Raw genomic sequence first — 25,434 nt, 5'->3', positions numbered from 1 at the left:
AAAGTAATATCATTAGTAAAATAGTAAAATATTTCTCTATATCAGCGGAGCAGTAATAAAAAGGGCATCAGTTGGAAAAGTATGCTGCATCAAGTTCACGATCACGCTCCAAGTTCAGAAACTCTTATCTGCAGTCGGCTTGGCATTAGCTATTGTTTCCTGATTTGCGCTCAACTTGGTGAATGCATTTCGCTTGCCATTTCAGTTTAACTTTGATTTCACTGAGCGCAGCTCGAAAACGGCTCCACCCGCAATGGAATACTATTCAATTATACTGATCCTCATAATGCTGCCGTCAGCGTGGTGCCTTCAAGTCCCTTCAAAAATAAAGTCCACTACCAAAGCGCCCGTGAAGGAGATTCCACCGACTAATGGAACCCAAATCGGGAATGTGACAGCAGTGGCTCCAGTTCCAGAGAAACTGGCGGAAGTGCACATCGATCAGCACAAAACAATTCGAATTAGCAAGGGCGATTTGGACGATCCTGGACGTTTACATGGGAAAGATAGCCGAGAGTGCCGCCACGATTAAGGACAAGGAGAACGAGATAAACAAGCTGCAGACCAAGGACCAAACGGGCGATGAGCTGCTGAGGAAATTCGAGAATCTCACCCAGGTGTGCAGTGCCCAGCAGTCGTCGTTCACGACGGCCATTAAAGAGAAGGACGAACAGATCAAGGAACTGGAGCAAAAGGTGAAGGTGTACGAGACGCGCCTCAAGAGGAAACAGCACGTTCTGGCGGAGCTGCGCAAGCTGAATGGCTCCAGTGCTCTACTGATCGAGCATCTCAAGGGTAAGGTTGTGTACTTCGAGCGGAAGTTTCGGGAGAAGAAGGACGACCTGTTGGCGGACTGGGAGGCAGCGACTACCAGCTGCGTGCCCTTTGGACGATCGCCCGGCATCCATCTGATCCATCTGCCCGGATTCCTGCCCTTCTTGGTGCCCTGCGAGGGGCAAACTGCCGCCGGACCCGGCTGGACTTGCATCCAGCGGCGTCTGGATGGATCTGTGAACTTCTACCGGAACTGGGATGCCTACAGCAAGGGATTCGGCAAGCTGAACGGCGAGTTCTTCATCGGTTTGGAGAAGCTGCACCGTCTGACCAGCTCCCAGCCCCACGAGCTGTACATTAGCATCAGGAGATTTGGCGGCGAGACGAGCTATGCCCACTACGACGACTTCCTCATCGGCAGTGAAGAGGAGGGCTACGAACTGAAGCTACTGGGCCATTACCAGGGCAACGCCAGCGATGCACTGCGCACCCACGACAAGATGAAGTTCTCCACCTACGACCGGGACAATGACGCCTTCACGCACATGAACTGTGCGGAGCACCACCAGGGAGCCTGGTGGTACGACTTCTGTTCCCGCAGGTAAGGATGGGTACTATTGATATAAAAAGGATTAAAGTATGTATTTTATAAGTACTCCCTAGCTACTTTTCTGAAGCTTAAAAGATGTGTATATCACTGACACTTTATTCAATTAATTATCTTGATTACTAATATAACTTGTCAGTATTTGAATACTTATCATATCTGAAATAAGTATGTGATACTATGATTTGACTTGTTGTCCAGTTGGTCATTTTAAAATAGTTATTTCCGTCACCCGTTGAAATGATAATTCTGAACAGTGATATTGATATCTTTATCTTTGAAAACAGCAGCAGATATACACTTGATACTTTGATCTTATAAGGTTATCTATTAGAAGCAAATAAATATGTTAGATAATAAGAAATATTTAACCAGTATTGCACTCACAAAATAATAAATACTCTTTTATATCCAAGCAGAGGGTATATGGGCTTCAGTCAGAAGTTTGCAACAAACTGTATATTCTTATCACATCCTTATCAAGAGTAGAGTCGATATAGCCATGTCAGCTCGCGCGTTCGTCCGTTTCTAAGGAAACTAATATTTTTCTTTTAAAATGAAACTTTCCCAAACTTTTAGTTTTTTTTAGTTTTCTTAGAAACGGACCGAGATATTCTATTGAGATAGTCCAGATATCCTCATCAAAGAAAAAGCGAAAAATAATCAAATATACATTTATGGTTTTTTAACATAGAGTTTATTAATTCAGTACCCACCAGTTTGTTCACAATTATATAAATGACAAAAATTTAATTGAAGATGGGAAAAAACACATCGTATATTTGTTGTTTTTGATCGAAAAGTGATTGTATCAATAATAGTTTGTATTTAATATGTAGTGCAAGGGTATTTAAGCGTCGGCTTGGGAAAGCGAGCTACTTTTCTTGTGTTGAATAATTTTCAATTTTCCATTATACAATTATTAAGGTACAAAACATGTAAAGGGTAATTTTTTTTTTATTTAACAGCAATTTAAATGGACGTTACTTCAAGGGAGAGGTGGACAACCCGCAGAGCATCTACTGGGAGCCGTGGTACAGCTTCCGCTCCCTGAAGTCCGTCCAAATGCTCATCCGCCCCAAGAGTCAGCTGGAGCTGAAGGATCTGCCTCGGCCGATGCGACCGCCAGGATAATCGGAAATTATTTGACGAGTGTCCGAGCAGAAAATTGTCGAACCTATGCGAGCATAAATCTCACTTCGATGCCGATCCTATTAATCTTCGTTTGCCCCTTTGGACGCCCCTGCGACAGTTGATTAGGTTTCGATTTGTTTGCGGCCCCCGTCTTTGGGTAATTACCACGTTACAGTTGACTGCATATCGCCCTAGACATTTTGTTTGTTTCGCACACAAGTCATTGGGTGCAATTAATTTTCATTTTCATTTTCATTTCCATTTTCCGCCTTTGTCGTAATTTGCTCTGTTGCAACAATTTAATGAAATCTAATTGAGTGTGTGCATTGGGCCGATAAAAATGAAATAACTCTGGTCACTGGGCGACTCCTCCGCGACTCATTTGTCACTTGCACTTTCATCGAGGCGACGACTGGAGCCGCTCAATTGGAGTCAATAAACGTTGGGTAAATAAGCCAAAGGGGCGGTATCTAAATTAATACCGATTCGATGGCAGATTTACGACTTTGGCAAAGAGTTATACGCGTGTGCTCATAAGTTCCAGTTTATTATGGAAAATACCTATTCCGACTGGCGAAAACCAGTTTAAGCTCCTTCGGTATTCTTAAATGTACAACTCTAGTCGATAAGCCAGATGAAAACATTACAAATAAATACATTGACTATATGTTTATTTAAAACACACGCATATTTTTGGTTTCACTTTCGATGACTTTGGGATTCGAATTATAAACCAGTTACAAGCATTGCACGAATGGCTGGCTAATCGTCTCTGATTACGACGATAAGACTTACAGAACGCAAAAGGCAACACTTGTAGCCATTTATCAGACATTCTTAAATAGCATATAAATACATTACTTACATTAGTGCTAGATTAACGATATGATTGGTATATGCTAGACGGCAAAATAACTTTAAGTACACGGACACACATCTAACGCCCTACGATTGCTTTGTAAATATTATAAAGTGCAGAGCAAAAACTTCGAGTGGCTGAAGGTTCTACTTGCCGCCCGCTTGCCCCACGGAGCTGTGCTCTCGCTTTTTGTGCCATCGAAGACTGGCGAATTGTGCAAATCGCTTGCCGCACGTGCCGCACTTGTACTTCTTCACCGCCAAATGCAGCTCCGTGTGCTTCTTGAGGTTGCCGTACGTGGTGAAGGTCTTGCCGCACACCGTGCACAGGTGCTTGCGGATCGCCCAGTGGGAGTTCATGTGATCGGTGAAGCGATTCTTCTCGTAGAACCCTTTTGCACATATCGGGCAGTGGAATGTCGACTGGTTCAGATGACGGCGTCGGTGGATGTCGAAGAAGGACCACGTCTTGAAGGACTTGCCGCAAAGGTCACATATGTAGGGTCGCTCGCCGGTGTGGGTGCGCAAGTGGATAGCCACCTCCGTGGATGTGGCAAAGCGCTTGTCGCATTGCTCGCAGGAATAGGGGAAATCCCGACGATGCCTTCTGATGTGCACCGTCAGATTGCAAGGCATCTGGAAACCCTTTCCGCACAGAGTGCAGATGAAGGGTTGGGTGCCATCGTGTGCGGATCGATGCACCTTGTACTGATCGCAGGTCTTGACCAGGTCCGAGCATATATCGCAACGAAAAGGACCAAGATTTTGGTCTAGGAACTCTGCCAGTTTGGCATGCAGCAGCGGAATGCTGCTGGAGTCTTCGGACTCCGTAAGTATCTTCCGTTTCTGGGCGGAGAATTCTTTGCGCAGATTGAACAAGGTCTTTTCCAACTGCTCCGCAGTGTAGGAAGTGTGAAAGGTTGTGTTTATCTCATCCAACATTTGACCCAAAGCCTGACTACGATACGTATTCGATCGGAAGTCGGGATGGTCAACATCCCACAGAGCTGAGTAGTTGTGGTAAATCTCTACAAACTGCAGTTGTTTCTCAGTATTGTCAAAACGAATTGAGCTGGCATCGATGAACTTGGTCTTCTGGTTGCTTCCCACCACTCCGATTTTCTGAAAAATGAATAAAACCTTTAGAATATCCAGATCCAGAGGCTATCTTATATCGCAACCCTTTACCTTGCTGATCTTGTTGAAGATCTGCTCCTGCAGTATGGGCTGCAGGAACTCCATTTCATCGTAACACCATAACTTGGGTAGGTACAATCCCTTGTGCTTAATAACCATGCGCAGCTCCTTGCGGTAACGTGTCCTAAGTTTTTGGATCTCGTTGCAGCATTCCTCGCCGCTCAGCTCATAGTTGAGCTCCTCCTGCAACTGGACGGAGATGTCGCGAAACAGTTCCGTCTTACAGCATGTGGTGTAGTCGTAGTGCTGCGGATTCCACAGGCATTCCTGCCTCTTGAAGGCATCCAGAATGAAACTCAGAACCTCGTGGTACAAAGATGACTTGCCGCAGGAATCAGCGTCCGTTTCGCACGACTTTTCACTCTCTGTGCTCTCATTGGAAATCTGGAAAAGATTAATAATTAATTTATCAGTTAATTAATCTCTACGATCGATCTACGATACCTTGGCTTCCCTTTCGGCTCGCCTGTTTTCGATGACACACCGCAGAAAGTCCATCCTCTCAAAGTACCACAGACGCGACTTGTACTTTCCACCCAGGGCGTTCACCTTTTTCAGCTCGCGGCGGTATCTGCACCTCAACTCCTTTAGCACAGCGAAGATCTCGGCTCCGGAGAGCTGCCTGTGGCAAATGGACTCCAGCGGACCGGCCAGATCACCGTAGGCACTGCGCTTGGCATTGTACTTGTAGTCCGGATGCCGGGGATTCCACAGCTTTTCCGTGCGCTCGTACTCCCTCAGCAGACAGCCAACGAACTCGTGATTACGTTCTAGCTCCCTGCGACTTTTCTGAAAAAAAATAAAATATTTTATAAATATGGGATGTTACAGAAACATTACGAGATTCATATAATAGAACTCATAATGACTGGGTACAATCAAACAACCCCTAGTTAATTGCCTATAGACGAACCTATCTTTTCATAGTAGTTATAAAATAACATATTAAACTAAAATTAGTTACGCCCCATCATAATATTTATTTATAACCATAAGTCGCAGTATGCAGAATATTAATAACTATAGGAGTACGTTTAAAAGCGCACAAATCAAGTGGTAAAATGTAGTCGAAAAAAAAAAACTATTATCTAACGAAATTCTTTTTATGGCAGGTATTTAATTGCTTTCGTGCAATTTGGTTTTTTAAGGCACGAAAATTGAACTTTGATATAATTATATCTAATTTATGAATTTATTTATTAATTTATCAATCTTTTATGTCTGAGCTTTAAAAACTACACCCACTAATTGAAAAGAAACTTGAATGTTTTAATCGTATTAATTGTTCTGTGCGGAGATCGAAGGTGTTCCACTTACCGATTGGAAATCCGCACAGCTTGCCGTGCTGCTCGTGGGCGAGGTGGGCGGCAGTGGGGTGGGCGGCGTGGCAGGTGGTGTTAGTTCCATAGCACTCTTCTCCGGCTGTCCAGTGGGTTCCGTTCCCTTGTGCTCCTCCACCGCGACCTCGTCCACCGCCCCATCTTTAGGTTGCTCGTTTTGCGACTGACGAAGCTTGCGCTGCATTGCCTGCATAGAGTATAGAGTAAGTATAAATATTTCGCATAAATAAATAAATTTGTAACGTTGCCAGTGTTGGGCTCTCTGCGAGATAAGCGCTGCCCAGCCAGACGATCTTGTCCGGGGTTTATCGTGGTGCTGGAAATCGTACACAATCGCTGGCGCTGGTAAACAAAAAGGGAAAGTCTGCATACATATATGAATTCAACATTCTCGAATTTCAGCGGCTATTGGCCTTTGTGCCGTCGTCATTGTTCTTATCGCACTTGCATATGGCCCGACTTCCACATTCCCATACAAAACACTCAGGGACTTCAAGCTTGTACGTATCTACATATTTGGTATTTGGTGATTTTCCCAAGAAACTTCACTCCACACTTACTGCCCGCCCATATGTCGTATTTGCAACACAATTGCAGCACATTGCCCACTCATTTAGGATTTGAATAACTAAAGGGCAGCGGTTTTGCCATGTGCACAAAATGGGAATAAGTGGGTGTATAGGGATCGTATTGAAATACCAGATTCATTTTATGTAGAAACTGCATGCTACATACTTTTGACTTCTCATCAAAGAGCTAATAGAATACTGTGGCGATTTAAATCTCATTAATATGTGTTGACAGATGACGCATCCCGTAGGTTATCGTGTTCTGTGGCAAAACCCGCTGTAGTCCCTAAAATATTTGTTTTGCTGCTGCTTAGTTCGCGGAATGGAACCCGACCTACCCTCATACTGGCTCACTTCAAAAATGCTGTCGATAAGGTACCTGGAATGAGAGTGCCCTAATTAGGAATTCGCAAGACCCAAATTAAAGCCAAAACGAACTTCGTTTTCACATGCAAATGTTTTGTTCTGGCAAACAACAGTGCATACGGCACCCGTATACGATTCTCAGTTCTAACCGGTTACAAAATGTTAAATGAATAAATGTAAAAACAAAATCCGCGCAGACAGACGAAGCGTGATATACCCCACCAGGCTAATTTCTCAAAATAAAACCAATTCGAAATGTATCTTTGAGTAATTAGCCACTGATATGGGTAGAAAATAATACAAAACCATTTAAAATTTAAAGCAACTTGGCAAGAAGAATTCAGATGTGGAAAGGGTATTCAAAGCATTGCCTTTAGCTTCATTTAATTTTTCAAGTGTTTTGTTTGGCCATAATTGGTAGTCGGAGCTGTCGCCTGATTGTCTTGAAACTAAGGCGACTCGTCGTCAGTGACCAACCACCACAATTGTCGATACTTAGCCAGTGAATTTATTTCAGCTGGTACTAGCACAGCCAAAGCCAACCACCTACAAAAGTCGATAACGCTAATGGGTCTAGATAAAGTGAAATTCGGCCTGAAAGCATTGCGAGTTATTGGATTTTCTAGCAAATTTGTTATTAATTGGATTCCACTAATGGATCCCTGGTATATTCGGGCAAATATGACAGTAACATAATTGAGGTACAGGTATCTCGATTAATTTGATCTAAATTACTGCCGTAGATAGCACCTGCCTTACACAATATCGCATTGTTGTTCGCATTTGCGAGCAGGTGCAGTGCCGTCTATCAATATTCCCCATTAATCAATGGGAAAAAGGGTTAATGGCCCAAAGGGCGGCTCGATATGGGGATGGCATTACGACGGACACCTACCAGCAATCAGTCAGCAGTCAAAGAGGAGGAGGCCCCTGACCTTTCGCGAATCCACAAAGGCTTACAGCACTTAACTGGGCTAATTGAATAACTGAAAATTACAGCAGGGAAAGCACGGGAAAAGCTGGGAAAGCCTTGGCCCCAATTAAAAATGCAATTTCAAACGGTGTTACGGTAGTTGCGCCTTTGCTCCGCCGGCAAAGCGAGCGAAAACATTTCCATTTCGAGCGACCAAAGCTCCAACTCGGGTCACACCCACTCGAGGCAAGGACCACGAGCCACTCGACGCACGGCGGAAAGGTGAGCAGCGCAAACCCATTAAGGCCACCGCCACTGCTCCCTGCTGACCCTGCCAATCCTTGACGCTGCTGACTACTGCCTGGCAACGGGAGTCCATTCCATAACGGAGCTGCATTGCACTGCACACAGCCACATGCGCCAACATTTCTAGTCCATATCGAATGGCTCCAACGGCTGCACAGCTGTTTTATATCATATTATTTCCATCTATTCTCCCGGCCATTCTAATGACCATGGTACTCGTAGGGTATGCACGCCGTATTGGTTTGAATGCTCGAGTTGGATATAATCTTATAAAAAACTTCAACCGTGTTACGCAATTCCTCAGGGCACTCCACAGTTTGTTTTCCGCGTCAAACTCGGCTTTTTGCCATTACTTTTTCCAATATCGCAGCAACAAAAGGCGAGCAGAGTGGGGCAAACAAAGGCTCGGCCAGTTTCGAACCGCTGACCATAGAGAGTTGGCATTGCCCACCCAGCCAGTCAACCATCCTGGACAGACAGCCAGCCGAGTCAGTCGAGGCCGCCCAAGACACCCCACAAATGGTGGGGTGTGGCTGGTCGCTAGCCTTGCCCATCTCCATGGACTGCGTCACTAGTTGTGTTTACCGAACACGCAATTGAAATAATTGATCCAGTTAACAAAATTGCATAGAAATTCAATAAACAACAACAGCGACGTGGCTGCAGTGTTCCCGACTCTGCTTCTCTCGACGAATAATGAAACCCGATCGCAGAGCGGTCTTATTGAGTTAGTTTAGTGATTCCCCCCTTTTCATGTTTATTTATGTATATATGGCTCTGTCGAAGGGGTAGAAACTCGATAGAACTGTCAGATACTTGAAAGTCGAGCCCAAGATGGGGAAAGCAGAGAGAGAGCAAAGGGATCGTGTGTTGGATCGATAAAGAACCGCAGAATGGATTTCTATGAGTTCGTTTCAATTTGCGCTGAGAAAGACAAAAAAAAAAAAATAACTCTATCTATGGACCCATTAATAACTTCTTTGGGATTTCCCGCTTAGAGTAGATGAAGATACATGTACAGAAATATAAACTCTCATTAATCTTTTTGTTTATATTATAGATTATTAAACAGTTAGCTGTATATGAAGTTGTTTTGACGACTGTCCGTGAAATTTGTGGATTCGTTCAAATTCTGATGTCGATTGCATAATTCGCCACATATGCACATACCGCCGACTTCTTCGATTAGCCACACTTGCAGTGCGGTCCATATCAAAGTCGGGAATCCGTGGGTCAAGCAATGCCAGTCTAGACCAGAATCGCTTCTGGCTGCGAGCAGCTGCGTCATCGGGCTGCTCAATTGAAAGCTATTGTTTATTGCATTTGTCACCAGGAAGATGAAAGATATACACATGCGGGCAGCGCCAATCAAAATGCCTTTGATGATGATGCGATGCGATGATGTGAATTAATTAATGAAGACTCCTATTTGGAAACATTTTCATTCCGAAATGGGTGATTATCGCGACTGGGTTGCCCTTTAGCAAGTCTTAATTAGACGAGACGAAACGAGGCGAGGAATGTGGCACACATATCGGCTGGAACCTGGTGGGTGTGCAAATAAAAGATTCATGGGAAAGCCCGTTAATACAACATTTAATACCATTGTAAGGCCTGTGGGCCTCAAATGGTGTCACTTGGCGAACATTGTTGATTGCAGGCTTGGAGCTACGTGTTTGATTTGCGTCCCCAAAGGGAGGGTTTTAATGGATCGAACGGGGGCTTTTCGGAAAGCGTGTTGTTTTCCGTGCACGGACTCGGGGTCACGCCAAAGACCCACTTTGGTATGCTATATAAAATCATCATAACCCGCAAGCCATATGACAACGAACAAAGGTAGCGAAAAAAAAAAAAAAAAACTGGCGACATGCTAAATCCGGGAGAACACGGGACTCGAATGCAATAAAGCCCGCAACGTGAGCTAATAAATTATGAAGAATATTTCGCCTTTTTCATTTCACACAACCCGTGGCTGGCTGGCTGGTTGGTTGGGTTTCGTTTTGCTTTTATGGCCGAGCATAAAACTCGCCCACGCCCACGCCCACGCCCTTATGGAAGCCCACTGCAAATGAGGCAAAATAAACCGATGGGAAACCCTATAGAGAACCCTCGCCGGGAACCGACGACGAAGCCAGATTCCAAGATAATACGGTGGCATTAGGTGCAATCAATTTCTGACAAAAGACAAAGAGTGCGCTAGCCCCTGTAAAACTTTAAACAAATAACTTTTTCGGTACGAGTCAGTCACAAGGCTGCATTAATTAAATTAGGCTGACTGTAAAACCTCCTCAGCTGATCGATCGAACCGACTTGCGGGTGGAAAAAGACATCACCCCCCCTCCCAGAGAGCCCCCCCCCACCACTTTACGAAATGTTTAGTTAAACTCGATAATTACTTAATAGGCATGGATGTGGCCCGATAAAAACCGAGGCACTGTCCTCGATTTCCATTCGAGCGTGTATAACGTGCGCATAAATCGAACCTTCACGAAGATCTTCGAGTGCTGAAGCCAAATTATCGCCTGGGAAGTTAAACAGAACGGATTGATACGACTTAAGATTAGATTACGAGCGATGATATATGGCAGAGTTACCCAGTGCACTCACCGCTCTGATTTAATGGAATCCACTGATGATTTCAATGGGCTTCTGATAGATAGGGTTGCAATCCAAAACAAATAACTAATCGGTGGTAGATTCACAGATTTGATTGGTTTTCAGGGGAAAGTGCTATCCAAATAAACAATTGGAATGCCTTTCAACCCTCGAACGGCAAATAACCTGGCATTATTCGGTAGCCATTCCAGCCAAATCATCGTCCGACAAGTATTTTCCACTTCCACTTGGACAATGATTTATGGGGTGTGGGACTTTTATGGCAGGTGCTCTAAAAATTCCAATTTACAAGTGTTTAAATGAACATTAAAACCTCCTTAGTTAGGTTCCGTCGCGCTTTCTTATCTCAAAGCCACATTCAATAGCCGGCAAATACATATCTACTAGAATCTAAAATTACTTTATTACCCCCCCATAAGCGATACGTGCGCCGAGTTGGGACTGATTGGGCTGTCTGGAGCTCGGGCGACGACTTCCACCACGATCGATCGATCGATCTATCCGACCAATGTATCTTCAATGGCCTAAAGTGGCGAGAGCAGCGCGTCATCGATATTGAGTGTGGATATAAATCATAATAGGCTGCAAGTCAAGTGGAACCAAAGCAATTGCTAGTGCTGCGAAGATCATAAATTAACTTAAAGAATAGCAATTTTCGCCCACTGCGAACCACTGTGGCCACGAATGCTCAGCAAATCGAAGCATAGATAGTAGTCCCCATTTGTTTACCTCTTTTGGGGTCTAGATAAAGACCATGTCGGCCGACAAGCTTGCCCAATGCTGATAATGGCCAAACCGAATGAAACAATCGAAATCACCTATAATTTCTATTGCCAGTGTTTCCAGTGTTCCCCGCCAGCGGGCAAATGAAAATCGGACTTTTATCACCAACTCAATTTCTATTTCCGAGACAAAGCTCAACGCCCCGGATATCGAATGGCCGATAGTAATAGCCAACATTCTAGGAACCTTGTTTGCTCGCCCTTTATCTGACAACAAATGCATCCAAATTACTCATACGCACATATTTATTCGAGCTATTTTCCCTTAATTATCGCGAAATTAGCTTGTGTGTGAGAATATCATTTATTGGCGCGTTTATATTGCGTCAACGAATCCGTCCTATTTTTGGCCATAAGAAAGCCAATGAATGCAACCGCGTCACGTCAAAACATTGGAGAACCTCAAGATTTCCATCTTTGCGCTGACGTTCTAAGGCTGATTACCACCTCATTGATTTTGCCGATCATCTTAGTACGTAGGCATGGTCCAAAGTGCCTGTCAAAGCACAGGAAGCAATTAACCTCATTGACATTTAAAGTCGATTTTTCAGTAAATTTGTTGGATACAAGAACATTTTCAAAATGAAATGAAGGAATATGATAAAAGATAAAGAGATCAGAGATTTCAGAGATCCTAGAAAAGATACATACATACATATATGCACACCGATATGGAAAACCATCCACAAGTTTTGCATCTGTCGCGATGACATAAATATTCGTTTTAATTACCATTTAATAGGCATTTATTTTTAAAAATCGGCCGCGGGTAAAGGCCTCTCACCAAACAAAGAAAATGTGACGAGCTGTTTTCCAAAACACCCAATGTTTGTGTCCCAAATATCGAGTGTTTTCGGCCCCATTGCTACAATATATGTATGTGTTTTTTTTTTAGCACATAAATCGCTTTGAATGTATGTACAACAAAAGATATGGTTGTTTTTTTTTCCACGACCCAGACATTTTCATGTCCACAAAAAATGGAACAAAACAAAAGTGAAAACCTGAAGAAAAAGCTGAAAAGTTGCGTCGCTTCGGGAAAAAAAAAACAATGAAAACGGCAGGAAAACTGACGGACTGACAGGCGGACGGACTGGCGAATTGACAAACCAGCCCATCCAAAATAAATAAGAAATATATATGTACATATGTGTGTACTTGTAAAAAAGTCCACGGAGGGCAAACGGGACTTAAAAAGGGGAAGAAGAGAACAAAAGAGAAGCATAAGCGCGCAAAATGCGCGGCACACTTTTCTCAATATTTCGCGTTGTGTGCCATTGCGCCGTTATTTTGAAGGTCAAGTGACCAGGGGAACCTTTACCGGAACTAGCGGCGCCCACCACCCCCTGGCAACAACGCCCCTGCCCTTCTGACAGCAGCGGAAAGCCGTTTTGCATTACAAAATCGCATGAAAAAGGGTAAAGCAAAAGCCACGCACAGTGAAGCACCGCTAAGGGCAACTATCCCTGGCGTAACAAAAAGCACTTTGAAATTTGAAAATTAATAAATAATTATAAAAAATTATGAGAAAAAAATTTTGAAACAGGTTACATTTAAAAAATTGCAATCTTTACAAGCGATCGACATAGAGAATTTTACATATATTCATTACAAACTTTTATATAGATAACCACACAATTTGAGCACGTCTGTAGTTTTCCGTTAGCGTGCGTTCACTGTGGCAGGGAATGTGAATGGGCGGCGGTGATTAACTTACCACGCGTCGTGTCTCGTACCGCGGCAATGGGGCCGGAGTCGCAGTTGGAGTCGGATTGGGGGTCGGCGGGCCCGGTGGTGGAGCAATGGGAGTGGGCGGAGTCATCGTTACTACCTCGTGCAGCACGGCAAAGGGATCCAGGTCGAAGGACTGCGGACTGCTTCCCGGCAGCTCGTCGACCGAAATGTCCGCGGAGGGCGGCGGCGAGGGTGGTAATGGATTTTCAACCACATAGACCAAATCTATTTCTGGTGTTTCGGTCGTTTTAGGTGGTGGTAGAGGTGCTATGTGCACTGCGGGAGGCGACGGAACGAGGCTCATTAGCTGGATGTCCATGTCGGCCTCCCAGCTGCATTTCCTAGGCGCCTCCGGCGGATAAATCTCGGGGCAGTCGAGTTCCATGATGACCAGATCGGTTTGCGGACACCTCTCCTCCTCAGTCTCGTAGCGCCGGCTCACGTCCTGCGTGTGCTGCACCCGGATGTGGTCCATGAACACGGAGAACTGCAGGCAGATCGCCGGACAGAAGGCGCAGTTGAAGCCGAAGCTCTGCACGTCCGGCGAGACGGTGATTTCCCCGCACTTGCGGAAGAAAGCGTAGTCCTCCAGCTGCCAACTGGGCGACGGCGACTCCTGCAGCGGCATCATTGCTGCTGCGCTTTACTGGACTCCACCTCTTAAGGAACTTTTTCAATTCTCGTTATTTCTCGTTATTGGCGCACTCGCGACGCGGAGACTGCACTTTTCCGAACCAACGCCGCTGGCTTTCCGATTCAATCTGCGATCCAAACAACCGGCAAATCCGAACTGCAGTGTGGCCGAGGCAGTGGCAGTGTGGCCATCGCTCGATGGTGGCCAAATACAATGCGCTTCTGTTAACGATAGTGCAATATTTTCAAATGAAATGAGCTGAAATATTTGTAGGCTCTTTAAAGATAGTTGATAACTTAACAGTAACAACAATTTGTTAAAAGGCGTATTGTTCCACAAAAATAGTTTTTAAGTATAAAGGCATGTGAATAATGGCGACTCTAACACTCATTTTCTTCAGGCCCCAATGCTTCGTAAATTTGTTTTACCTTCAGTACTTAATGTTCCATTATGAATATAATCAATCGTTCAAATTGGTTTCATATAAGAATATGAAATATTTAAAGTTTGAAATTTGAACAGACGCGGACATTTCCAATTGGACATTCTCTCGTGGTTTGAGTCCGCGATAGCACTGTAGGAATTTGGTATTTTTGGTGGGTTCCCGCGGTGTATTCGAAAGGTACAGGCACGGTCACGCTGAGCGCAAATAATATCTAGGCAAGCGGGCGGTTAAATAGCAAAATAGTCAAGTAAATGTCTAAGTTTGTTCGTTTCTAGTTAAATTGCGGATCATACACCATGGGATTTGTGTTATCCAAGCTGCGGGTGCGTATAAGCAGCGGCCCACGGCCCGTGGGACCCCGAACGTAGTATACAGCGAATATACTAAGAGCCCCAAAAAATATGTGTCGTGAATTCGCGAATCTAATTATAGAAAGAAAAGTCCACGGAGGCGGTGTTGGAGGGGCTGCAGACGCAGATCCAAGCGTTGGAGAAGTACATGATCAACACCGAGGAGCGCAAGCGCCGGTTCGTGACGAACTTCGTGGGCTTCACCATCGGAGCATATATCGTGGGCTTCGGGCTCTGGTGGTACTTCTACTTCCCGCCGACCATGCAGGAGTGCTTCATGTACCTGGTACCGCTGCTGCTATTCCCCATTGTGTGAGTGCTGCCGTCTAATCCGCTCTAAATCCGGTTCCTGACCCACCTTTTTCTCGCCCGGGCTCTAGCATCATCTTTCTGCGGCGGCTGTTTACGTGGTACTTCCAGCGCAAGCTCAACAAAAATGGCGATAAGCTGACTCGTCTGAAGGAGGACAAGCGCAAGATATTGGAGCAGGTCATGGACAAAGAGACCTATAAGGTGGGGTCACAACTTCCCCTTGATTACATGCCCGAGTGCAGAGTCCTTATCAGAGCTTAGAATATTCTCTTTATTTTCGGCTAAGATGCGTAGTGTAAACCATAGAAAGGGCACAGCTGTTTTAAAGAACTCATATCAATGCAAATCAGACTAGAACGCAAAAGCTATTTATCGACTTTCACAAAGTCGAGTTCGCGCCTGTTTTTATATGCACTCTGTTTAGATACTTCAAACTATATCATGTACCATTATGCATTTCCCAGGTGGCGGTGAATCTCCTGGAGCGTTTTGGCGACAAGAAGCAGCTCCGCATCAGCGGTCTGCCGACCGGCTCAACGCCCAACCGCCCGCAAGTTGAGCGGTCTCCACTGACCGTCGCTGCCGTCGCACGAACTTCATCAGCCGGAGGACAGCAGCAGCAGCAGCGCTCGCTGGCTCCATACACCAGTGTTTACCGCAACAATAACAACAACCAGAACACATCGCTGAACAGCAGCGTCATCAGCACACATTCACTGGGACAGATGACGTCAGCTTCGCCGCAGTTGCGCGCCGTTCAAGAATTGCGACGGCGATCGCCTTTTCCCATCGTGGACGATCGATCACGAAGTGCCATCGATCGCATTGTGGACTTCATCGTGGGTGACAGTCCAAAGGATCGATTCGGCATGATCTGCAAGGCGTGCCACGCCCACAACGGTGGGTTATGATTACTAAAGGAGAACTTCTATAAGTAGACATAGAAACATTGCAGACATCGTAGATGAGAAACCGGTTATGCTTTCACTTTCATTGTTTATTTTGCTAGCTCTATGATCCATAAAAGAAAATGCTCTACTTAAAGACAATCTTTATTAACTTAAGAGATTCGTTTTAAGTAGCATATTTTAAAAGCTGCAATGTTTTATAGGTTTACTTTCATAATTTTGTTGTAAAATTTTGTACTATGCTTATTCTTAAACAAATATGCCTCCTTTACAGGAATGCTGCCGAAGGAGGAGTACGAGTACACTACCTTCCGGTGTGCCTTCTGCAATGTACTTAACCCGGCAAGGAAGAAGCGACCCGTGGCTCCCCGGCTATCCCTTGAGGCACCCTCGGATACCGCAAACAAGCGAAACGATAGCTCAGAAAGTGAATCATCCGACGATGACTCTGGTATATACATTTAATCCGAAGGGGAGACCCGTAGTATATAGTCATTTTATTGGAATTTTTGTCACTAACTTTCAGTGGGCTTGTCTAATTATTATTACTTGTAGAAGTTAAGTTCGCTTATCGGTTATCTAGCGAAATTCATAGCAAATAACTGACGCTGAACTGGATAGCAATGACGAAATTAACTTCTACTAGTAATTTGAAAATAGTTTCTCCCTATTATCACTGAATACCGACCTAACTGAAGTACTCATTTCGTTTTTAGATAAAGAGCCATCTGCACGCAGAGCCCTGCTTCAAAAGCTGCCATCTGGTGGAGCTGATATGGATGCCACCGCCGAAACGGAAGACTTGGCAATGGAGACTGAGACAATCGAGACTGGATCTGCAGCCCCCAGCACAGCTGAGGTGGCTGCCAGCTCCTGAGGGCACCTCGCCTTTTAGGCGCCAGTCAAGCAAAATTCTTGGATTATTTGCTTTTAGCTTACTTATTTAATTGTTTATTGGTAAGCAAATTTGAAAAAGAATCATCTGTTATCATGAATTTATTGTCGAAAAAAAAAACGAATACATTGAATGGAATACATTTATCCTCGAGTACGCGGCACTTTCTTTGGGTCACCCACCTAGCCGCCCGAGGTGTGGGCGGCAGCACTCCCACAGCTGTCAGCATAGAAGGAAATTGATAATTAAAATCTAGACGAAATAAGGCGACAACTAATGGCATAATAATTTAAAGCACGCCGCAGCGTGTGACAAAAAAGGCGAACCCGACAACCGACAACCGACATCGCTGGCGATATCACTTGGCCAGCAGCGATACATACTTACCTACAAGCCCGAGAACACACACATGCGACTCCAGACTAACACTGCATTATGCGAACGGTCAACAATTTCAATTTCGCTGGCTTTTATTTAGCTTTATTCTGTTTTTCCGGGCCATTGATCAAGGCTAACGAGATCGATCGGCTGGCTGGCTGGCCTGGCCGCCTGGCAATCTGGCGGTGCAGCAACATAACATAACGCATTAGCCGGCCAACACCAGCACCAAAAGCGCCCACATACACACGAAAAAAATCACACGATATTAATATTACACTTAGTATTTCAATTCGTTTAAATATATCGCTAGTTTTGGAATGGCACAGGATTTAGATAGTCTTCATTATATAAAACATTCAGTTTAATTCTTAACTTTTCCATCATTTTTAATATTTACTAACCGAATTATGCATTATATCTACATTTTTAAGAACCATTATTGATTTAATCATAATTTTATATTGTTACATTTATTTCTTCGCGGTTGATTAATTAGATTTGTTGGCAAAACCAAATACCAAATACATTGGGATTTGTAAATTTGTTATTGTTAGAGCATTAAATTCTTTAAACTCTCTTCAAAGCGAGTAAACTAACAATTGCATAGAAGTACCCTCTGGATTTCTCCCAGTGTACTTGTGTTCGGCAGGGGCAGGGAGCGGATTGTGTGGATTGGACGGTGCCGCGCCCGCGCAAATTCCTGCCAGCGGCTGGCGGCAAACACAAATTATAAGAATTAAACTAAATCTGTTACACCGTTGCCAACAATTGGGCACGTCTGTCCCCGAATATAACATGTTCATATGGCCAATATGGACGCCAGTCCGTCCGATGGTCGTGTGCCGACCCGCGGGCACTGGGCGCTGCCTGATTAGCTCATAATTTGTGTGTCAGTGCGAATTGCGCTATTTTCGCTATTTTCCGCGTAATTGAATTTCCCAACGCAGCCCGTCGTCGGCCAGGAAGTCGGCGATCGCTGGTGCGTAAGGCGGTCTCGAGCTCAGTTACACTGGCACTGCTGCGTGGTGCGAATGACTGGACGGCCGTCAACCTACAACGGGTTATCAGAAATAGAACCAGCCAGCGGATAAATCTGAAACTAGGGCTGCAATGTGTGGAAATATCAAATCAAATATTCCTGATTATCTTAGCTATTATTATTGTTATGATTCTTTGAATATGAAATTGATTTGCTTTATTAAATTAGTACAAAGCCAGCATAGACTACTTCAAGCCTACAAATATGTATCAATTGTACAGACTACATACATGATATTCTGAATTTGATTGAAAATGTAATGTACCATAGATATATGAATTATGAATGTGCGAAAGATTTATCAGACTCATGATTGTAAGCCCAAGAATAGCTATCTTTCAGATGATATGTAAAACTGTTGGGAAAGATCCAGCAAAGGCATGAGGTGATTTAATGGTTTTGAAACCAAAGAATTTAGATAACTATCCTGCAGCCCTAGAACCTATAAGTGAACTTCGGTGCGACCCCGCCTCTCGAATGCTGTGCATTGAGATCTAGTGCAAGTTCGCTGCACCGAAACCCGTTTGCAATGACGCGGACCACCGCTGCCTTCCGGGCAGACCAAGACCGGGCGACATGTGGCAGTGGCATGCCAAGGCGATGGTGGAACCAATGGCAGGCCGATGGCGATGGTGGTGGCGACCTGTGCCTCTTACACGATCCGAATCCAAGTCCAAATGCGAATCGGAGCGGAGCGTAGTGATTCACGAACTGATCCGCTGGCAAATGCGGATCGAAAATTGGCCAAACGCCAACGCGACTTTGTCAAATGTACCCGTACGAGCCCAGGCTGGAGATTTCTTTTTGGCCGAAATGCAAGTTGGGGGCTTAGTTCATTGCTAATGACGGCATGTTGTCGGTAACTCGATAGGGGAGTGCGCACTCGTATGTGTTTGCATAGTTGGGTGTTTAAGCATATTACCCGTATGTATGCACGAGTATGTCTGTACATATCTATCTGTCCGTCGGCCCCGTTCGATTTATTTGTCCGCGCTCCACAACAAAGACTCATAATAATCTGTTGGGCCAATCAAGTAAAATATGCGCGAGATCAGTCAACTACAGAAACAAAAGCAAAAGTAAAGCAAAGCCACTGCAGCAGCAGCAATAGCAAAAGCAACAAGCACAGCAGCCGCAGTAATGAAAGTGAAACCGAGTCTGGCCGAGAGACTCTGGCTGAGATTGAGACCCGGCCAAGAGTCGGTTCTAGCCAGCACCGCTATATAAGCTTGATGGCCGGGCTCGGCAGCAGCAGTGCAGCGCCGACCAGGAACCCAATTGGAAGTTTGAGCTACGACTCCATAGTCCAATTCGGCAAGGATTACCATAAGCCCCACACCAGAACCAACTCCACAACTACCAACCACCCACTCACCTCAGCCAACATGTTCTGCAAGCTGGTAAGTGCCCTTTGAGCCAAGTTTCTGCCCACAAGGATAGCGTCTGAAAAAGTTCCTTTAACTACTAAGTGGAGCTGGAATCCAAATCTGCAACATTTTAGTTGAAGTTCTTAAGATCCGAGGATCCTAAGTTCCAGATATTTTTCAAACTACAGATGTATCTTATTACATTTAAAAATTCCATATTTTTTTAAAATCTTTTCAAAGCTTTTCGCTACCTTCGTGGCCCTGGCGGTGGCCAAGCCACAACACCAACCTGCTGCCCAGTATCCGGCTGGCGTGAATCCGCAGGACTGCCCCAACTTCCCCATCTGTGATAATGCGCGCCTGCACAATCCGCAGCCGCAGTGGGGTGCCCCGCAGCCACAGTGGAACCCCCAGCCGCAGCCACAGTGGAACCCGCAGCCACAGTGGCAGCAACCTCAACCCCAGTGGAACCCCCAGCCGCAGCCACAGTGGCAGGCACAGCCCTCGTGGAACGCAGCCCCTGCTGCCGCACCCGGTGGCGATAAGTATCCAGCTGGCGTCAATCCGCAGACCTGCCCCAACTATCCCTACTGCGACGTGAACGCCGGACACGCTGGTGCTCCCGTGGCAGCTCCTCCTCTACCTGGCTGGACGGAGCGTCTGTATCCCGCCGGAGTTTCGCCGCACCAGTGCCCCAACTTCCCGTACTGCAACTAGGGCGGCCTAGGGCTCACTTGCGGCCAGCCGCAGCTTCCTTTAACGCTTCGCCTTTCCCCAGTTCTCAATTAGTGGACATTAATCTGAAATTCTTTGTTGTTGGCGCCGAAATAAATGCAAAATGTTGGTCAAAGAAATGGGACTTTCTATGGTTGATAGCTGCAGATACATGGGGGTATACAAATCGTTCTATTCGCAACTACAACTTCTTACTATATTACAAAATGTAATTGTTGGTTGGTTCATAGAACTCTTACTAATGAAGAAAAGATTAATTGACCAAAGTAAGCATTTATAATTAAATAAAGTAATTTGAACTGTCTACAATCAGAAACTCATTCAGTCAAGTGCGCTAAATGAGGTATGAAAGAAGACTGTTAAGATCCTGCTCCATGAAACTTGATTTACAGAAAGGAATGATCCTGCTACTTTAAGCTTGAATTATATGACGGAAATATCCCAAATTCTCAAGTTAAATTGATAAGAGTTCCGAAAGTGTAAAAGGTATATACTTAATTAAACATTTCCACTGCCCTAGGACCAGTTCTAGCTGAAAAGCGTGCTGAACTAGGAACCAAGAGAGCTCATGCCCCGAGAATGTGCCCTGCCACGCCCCTGACTTGCAGCACAGTAAGTACTTGGGCAAGGAGCGGAGTGGACGGACCGGACCGGATCGGATCGGATCGGGTTCGTGGAGATCGTAGGAAGGGAGAGATCGGAGCGGAGCGGACGCGGACTGGCGGTCGACCTCAGTCGGAGCTGGTCAAGTGAGTGCTTTGTGAAAGTCGTTCTTGCAAAACTTCGGCTTAATTGCCGCCTTTGGGAGACCGGCCCAAGGTCAAGTGCAACTGCAAATTACAGTCTTGCAGTGGGATTAACTAATGGAGCAATGATCCAATCGAACCTATCACATTCCCGACCAATTCACCTGAAATATGCGTGCAATCATTGCTTTATTTATAATCAATATAGCATTGCCCCATTTTTTTTGCTCTTTTTTGGCAGTGTGTGAAAAAAGTGCAACTCACGAAAGTAATTTTACAAACAAATGTAATGGGAAGTGATTATGGGAAACTTATTGCATGAAAAGGAATATTCGAATTCTTGGAATCCAAAACGATTGAACCAAATGAGATGAGATATAGTTATTTCGGTACTCTACGATGATTATTCCACTTAAAATGCAGATCGATTTGTAAAAATTCAAGTACTTTATTGCTACAATCACAGTACAATTTATTACTTGGCAATGGATCACATTCAGATGAAGAGAGGTCCTCCTAAGGCGGCGTAAAAAGAGTACGCCACTAGCCAGGAATAAAGGCAAATAACTGAAGCAATGGGGAAAAATTAAGGGATTGTGAAATCTTAGATACACTTAGCTACTTACAGAACATTATAGCATACGTGATCATTACCCAGAAACAAACGGCGAGTATGACGTCGGATACTATCAATATGAGCATTGCTACCGCCATGATCATAGTCATTATTATGTAGAAGAGCATCCAGCTGCTCCGTAACTAGATCAAATCATAAGTATTATAATTTGAAACTAATCAATTGTACTGGTATCTCACCCGTATACTGCCGATGATCAGGAAAACGCAGCTCAGGATGTGCAGCATAACGAAGATAATGAATAGGGTGTGACCCAAATCGGGAATACCTATGGGTGTTAGGATCATATCCTTGCTCTCAAGTATCCTGCTTCACTTACCCGACTCCCCAAATAAAGCAACAAATGTGCCTCCAAGGATATCCGCTATAATGTGCAAAATCCCTATTGCTATGGTTCCGATTCGCAGATCCACGCAGCAGCAGCAACTCTGTAGATATATCATGGTGCAAATGTGGTAGTGTGTCTATTTGTGGCTATTTGCTATCAGGGTATTAGTATTTGAGTATCTGAGTATATGGGGTTTTTATTTTATGTGTACAAGTTCTGTCACTGATAACAAAAATCTTTTGAAAAATATTACTTAACAAGTAGGTTATATTCTACCATCTTATATAGTATATAAATATAGAGATAAGCAAGTTTCGAGTCTTCAAAAGTAACCATCTATCCTAATCGCAACAACTTAAAAAGCCTCAAATAACAAAATCGTTATTTCATTCCCATTAAAAGTATTTGGTTTATTAGATTACTTGTGAGCCATCAAACACTAAGGTTCCACTTCAGGGAATCCTGCCATAAATACGCCAGGATTGTTCTGTGTACAGTCGAATTGTGATTTATTTACATTCATTAACTTAGCATTGTACAGTATTTACAGGCTGCTTCAGATGGGACTGGCTGAGTGGGTGGGTTTGAAGACAAGCAGGCCAGCGGGCAGATGGCTTACAGCCAGCCGTGTCCGTGGTGGGAGCTCCAGCCGTGGTGGTCGTGGTGGTCATCGAAGACATGGTGCACCGGGATCTCCTCGTGATGGACGTGGTGCACCGGCACGGGGATCTCCTCGTGGTGGACGTGGTGCACGGGCACCTCCTTGTAAATGGGCACCGGCACGTGCTTCACCACCGGCACATGGACCTTCTGAACGTGATGGTGGTGCACCGTGTGCACCTTGTAGGGCACGTGGATGGTGTGGTGCTCGCTGCGGATCGAAAGTGAAATCGGTTAGATCGAATGCCATGTACCATCGCCTGTTAGCTAATCAGTTGCTTGAACCCAGCGTCTTGGCAGACATGGCTATTGCATATTGGCTATTGGCAATTGGCAATTGATTCGCACAATTATGCGCGCATTACGCTGAATTAAATGCCAACCGCCGCCTGCGAAATTCCTAAGCCGCGAGCCAAGCCAAGTCGAGATCGGCTAAGTTCAATGGTAGCCAGTGGTGGGCACCATATAGAGACTGCTGGAGGGGGCTGGGGCTCTAAGTGCTACAAGCGTTTTGATTGCTCAATTCGATCGCAATCGGACACATATTTCATAGACCCACGGAGCAGTCGCAGCGTTTAAAAAGCCATGCGACCGCTCGTTAGCTTAGCATAAAGCGGGAAATGGGTATTTTTATCGATTCGCTCGGGTTATTTATGGATCAGTTCAGGTGCAGATCGCCGCCGATACTCACTGTTTGCCAAAGAAGCCGGGACTGGGTGCGCAGTAGGCCACGGCGAAGAGGGCGACGAAGATCTGAAAGGGGATAAGGAAGTTAGTAAGTTAGGTCCGGCTAGATTAACGCAAATAGCTAACTAATCAGTGTGATTAGTTTTAATTTGGCACTTCAAAATTTATGTTCAATTCTGGTGAAATCTAAGTAATCTAATGAAATGTTAGTCCGCGATTGATAAACATAAACTAATATTTTTGGGTGAATTTATATTTCTGCAAAATAAATGCTTTCGCAGTTTCTTGAAATATCTATTCGAGACTTTTTAAGCCATCAGGCGATCTTGGTGGTATATTTCCAATACTTCGGTTATCGAAGTCAGTTTTCAGTGAGTTTGTTATGTTTCAGTTGGTTAGTTTTATTCACGATAGTCCACATGAGTTTAATCCTTTTCAGCTCCATTCCGCGGAGGTTTGGCTTAACACTTTTTCGAACGTTATCCTTGTCGCACTTACGAATACTTTCAGGACGGACATGGTGGCTGGGCTGAGCTCTGCTGCACTCGAAAGGCGATACTAAAACCGGAGCACTGTCAGGTGGTGACTGATAACCACAGGCTGCGACTCATCCGTTTTATACCGGGCGCCAGCAGCGCTTTGTGTTGTTGCTGCAAGCCGACTGCGCTGCACGAGAAAGACGTGACGTCGGTGCAGCAACAACAGCAGCAGCAGCAGCAGCAACAACAGCAGCAGCAACTTCAACGGCCAAGCGAAAATAAGCATAACAGTGGACGCGCGACTGTTAACATGGCCAACATGGTGTAGTGATATGTGATTTGTATTAACCGTCGTTGGCATCTGTTTACGAGGGGTTAAGACCCTCTGGTCGGTGGTAAAGAGGGACTGGGAGCGGTGGTCCATGCTTCAGTTGTCCACAATGGCAGACGATCGAACTTTGACTTGGCGGGGCTTTGTGTAATACGGGGCAAATTACGTTCATTTCATAATCATAATCGCAAGACAGAGCGCGGAGTGGAGCTAAAATCATTCCGAATGCATGACCAAGTAGCACATATACCGCCGCTGACTGGATCACTTAGCGGCCTTCTGTAGACCGCCGCAAAAAGTGAACGTGTGCGGCCGGAGACAAAACAAAGTTGTCACGCTAATCCAAATTTCTTGGCCCTTCCATATCGCTTGGAAGACATCTCCACCAATCGACCTTGAATGTCTTCTGTGGTAATAGTGGTAACTGTCGTCGCTGGTGTCAATTGATGTGGGTCAGCGTTGGAGCTACAGGAGTCCAGTCTTGGATGTATCCCCAGCGAAACTCACATCACGACGCATGGAGCACGAAACACGTACGCCGTAAATTTGCAATAAAACGCATTTCGGGCAATTACTTAACAGTAGCAGTAGATGTGGCGCTAATCAAGCAATGCATCACACGATTTTGAAGAAATTCCATTTTGATTGTGTTTGTGTGGATTTGTATTGTTTTTGCCCATTCTACAATGCCACAATGCCCCTGACATAACGCTGGCCACGTCAGCTGCTGTTGCAACTGGTTGTTGCATGTTGCATGTTGCTGCCGTGCTGTGCTGTTAACTCAACTGTCAAGAGCTTCAATTTGCGGCGTGCTTAACCCATTTAAGGCTGAACAAGGAGCTTCCGTTCAGAAATATAATCTATAATCAAAATGGGGTAAGTGATATATGCACTACTAAGTCTCCACAAGATTTTATATCTTTAGTCTGGCAACAAGATAAACAGAGTATTATAGTTCAACCTAATAAAAAGTGGCTCCAAACGGGTTAAACCATTAGTATCACTCGCTGTTTTTTTCTTTCACTCACTCGGCTTTCATGTGTATATATAGGCCAGTGTGCTTTTACTGCGTTTGAGGGCGCACCACTGCCATCCTGCCCCACCGAGCCATCGAACCACCAAAACACCGCACCATCGGCTTTCCCCACCCCGTTCGCCGGGATGTTATTGCATTTGCGGCAAATTGCTCGTTTTAGCCATGCCAAATTGCATAATGGATATTTGTCTGAGCGATAAATATGCCATAGCTTCCATGCCACGCCCCCCCGGCCACCCGACCAACCCGCGCCCCTTCTAACCATGCG

General features: G+C 45.0%; 6 protein-coding genes across 8 annotated transcripts; 3 read left to right on the top strand and 3 right to left on the bottom strand.

The window, feature by feature from the left end:
* Window positions 1-253: 253 nt before the first annotated feature.
* Window positions 254-3,030, top strand: CG8642 (uncharacterized protein; the record flags this gene model as incomplete). Its single annotated transcript, NM_136552.3, is given in 2 exon segments — window positions 254-1,375; window positions 2,350-3,030. Coding segments are annotated over 2 exon segments (1,288 nt in total). The 3' UTR covers window positions 2,516-3,030.
* rgr (regular) lies at window positions 2,114-13,994 on the bottom strand. 2 transcript variants are annotated; one of them, NM_001169618.2, is made up of 6 exons: window positions 13,180-13,994; window positions 6,154-6,252; window positions 5,888-6,097; window positions 5,015-5,359; window positions 4,562-4,954; window positions 2,114-4,495 (listed from the first exon to the last, which is right to left on the bottom strand). In NM_001169618.2, the coding sequence occupies exons 1-6, from the start codon at window positions 13,825-13,827 to the stop codon at window positions 3,521-3,523; spliced, it is 2,670 nt and encodes an 889-aa protein (NP_001163089.2). In that variant the 5' UTR covers window positions 13,828-13,994; the 3' UTR covers window positions 2,114-3,520. The 2 variants fall into 2 exon arrangements, with proteins under 2 accessions (NP_001163089.2, NP_724690.1); NM_165611.3 differs by lacking the exon at window positions 6,154-6,252 and having other exon boundaries at window positions 3,171-4,495.
* Window positions 13,995-14,446: 452 nt separating this feature from the next.
* On the top strand, window positions 14,447-17,437 carry Lnpk (Lunapark). Of its 2 annotated transcripts, NM_001299272.1 has the most exons (7): window positions 14,447-14,490; window positions 14,551-14,598; window positions 14,708-14,937; window positions 15,006-15,138; window positions 15,402-15,837; window positions 16,120-16,296; window positions 16,562-17,437. In NM_001299272.1, exons 2-7 carry the CDS (start codon window positions 14,572-14,574, stop codon window positions 16,720-16,722), a joined length of 1,164 nt encoding a protein of 387 aa, NP_001286201.1. In that variant the 5' UTR covers window positions 14,447-14,490; window positions 14,551-14,571; the 3' UTR covers window positions 16,723-17,437. The 2 variants fall into 2 exon arrangements, with proteins under 2 accessions (NP_001286201.1, NP_610395.1); NM_136551.3 differs by having other exon boundaries at window positions 14,447-14,598; window positions 16,562-16,881.
* A 1,970-nt stretch (window positions 17,438-19,407) lies between these two features.
* On the top strand, window positions 19,408-20,378 carry CG8736 (uncharacterized protein). The gene is made up of 2 exons (NM_136550.4): window positions 19,408-19,560; window positions 19,768-20,378. The coding sequence occupies exons 1-2, from the start codon at window positions 19,546-19,548 to the stop codon at window positions 20,242-20,244; spliced, it is 492 nt and encodes a 163-aa protein (NP_610394.2). The 5' UTR covers window positions 19,408-19,545; the 3' UTR covers window positions 20,245-20,378.
* Window positions 20,379-21,439: 1,061 nt separating this feature from the next.
* On the bottom strand, window positions 21,440-22,214 carry CG43183 (uncharacterized protein). Its single transcript, NM_001259274.2, has 4 exons — window positions 21,965-22,214; window positions 21,825-21,913; window positions 21,635-21,767; window positions 21,440-21,575 (listed from the first exon to the last, which is right to left on the bottom strand). The coding sequence occupies exons 1-4, from the start codon at window positions 22,086-22,088 to the stop codon at window positions 21,505-21,507; spliced, it is 417 nt and encodes a 138-aa protein (NP_001246203.1). The 5' UTR covers window positions 22,089-22,214; the 3' UTR covers window positions 21,440-21,504.
* Window positions 22,215-22,460: 246 nt separating this feature from the next.
* Window positions 22,461-23,912, bottom strand: CG14752 (uncharacterized protein). The gene is made up of 3 exons (NM_136549.3): window positions 23,819-23,912; window positions 23,325-23,386; window positions 22,461-22,844 (listed from the first exon to the last, which is right to left on the bottom strand). Exons 1-3 carry the CDS (start codon window positions 23,837-23,839, stop codon window positions 22,589-22,591), a joined length of 339 nt encoding a protein of 112 aa, NP_610393.1. The 5' UTR covers window positions 23,840-23,912; the 3' UTR covers window positions 22,461-22,588.
* Between the last annotated feature and the right edge of the window lie 1,522 nt (window positions 23,913-25,434).

The sequence above is a fragment of the Drosophila melanogaster genome, chromosome 2R (assembly GCF_000001215.4).
Source record: "Drosophila melanogaster chromosome 2R".
Lineage (NCBI taxonomy): Eukaryota > Metazoa > Arthropoda > Insecta > Diptera > Drosophilidae > Drosophila > Drosophila melanogaster.
The sequence above is the reverse complement of the archived record's forward strand: the minus strand, read 5'-3'. Positions and strand labels throughout refer to the sequence as shown.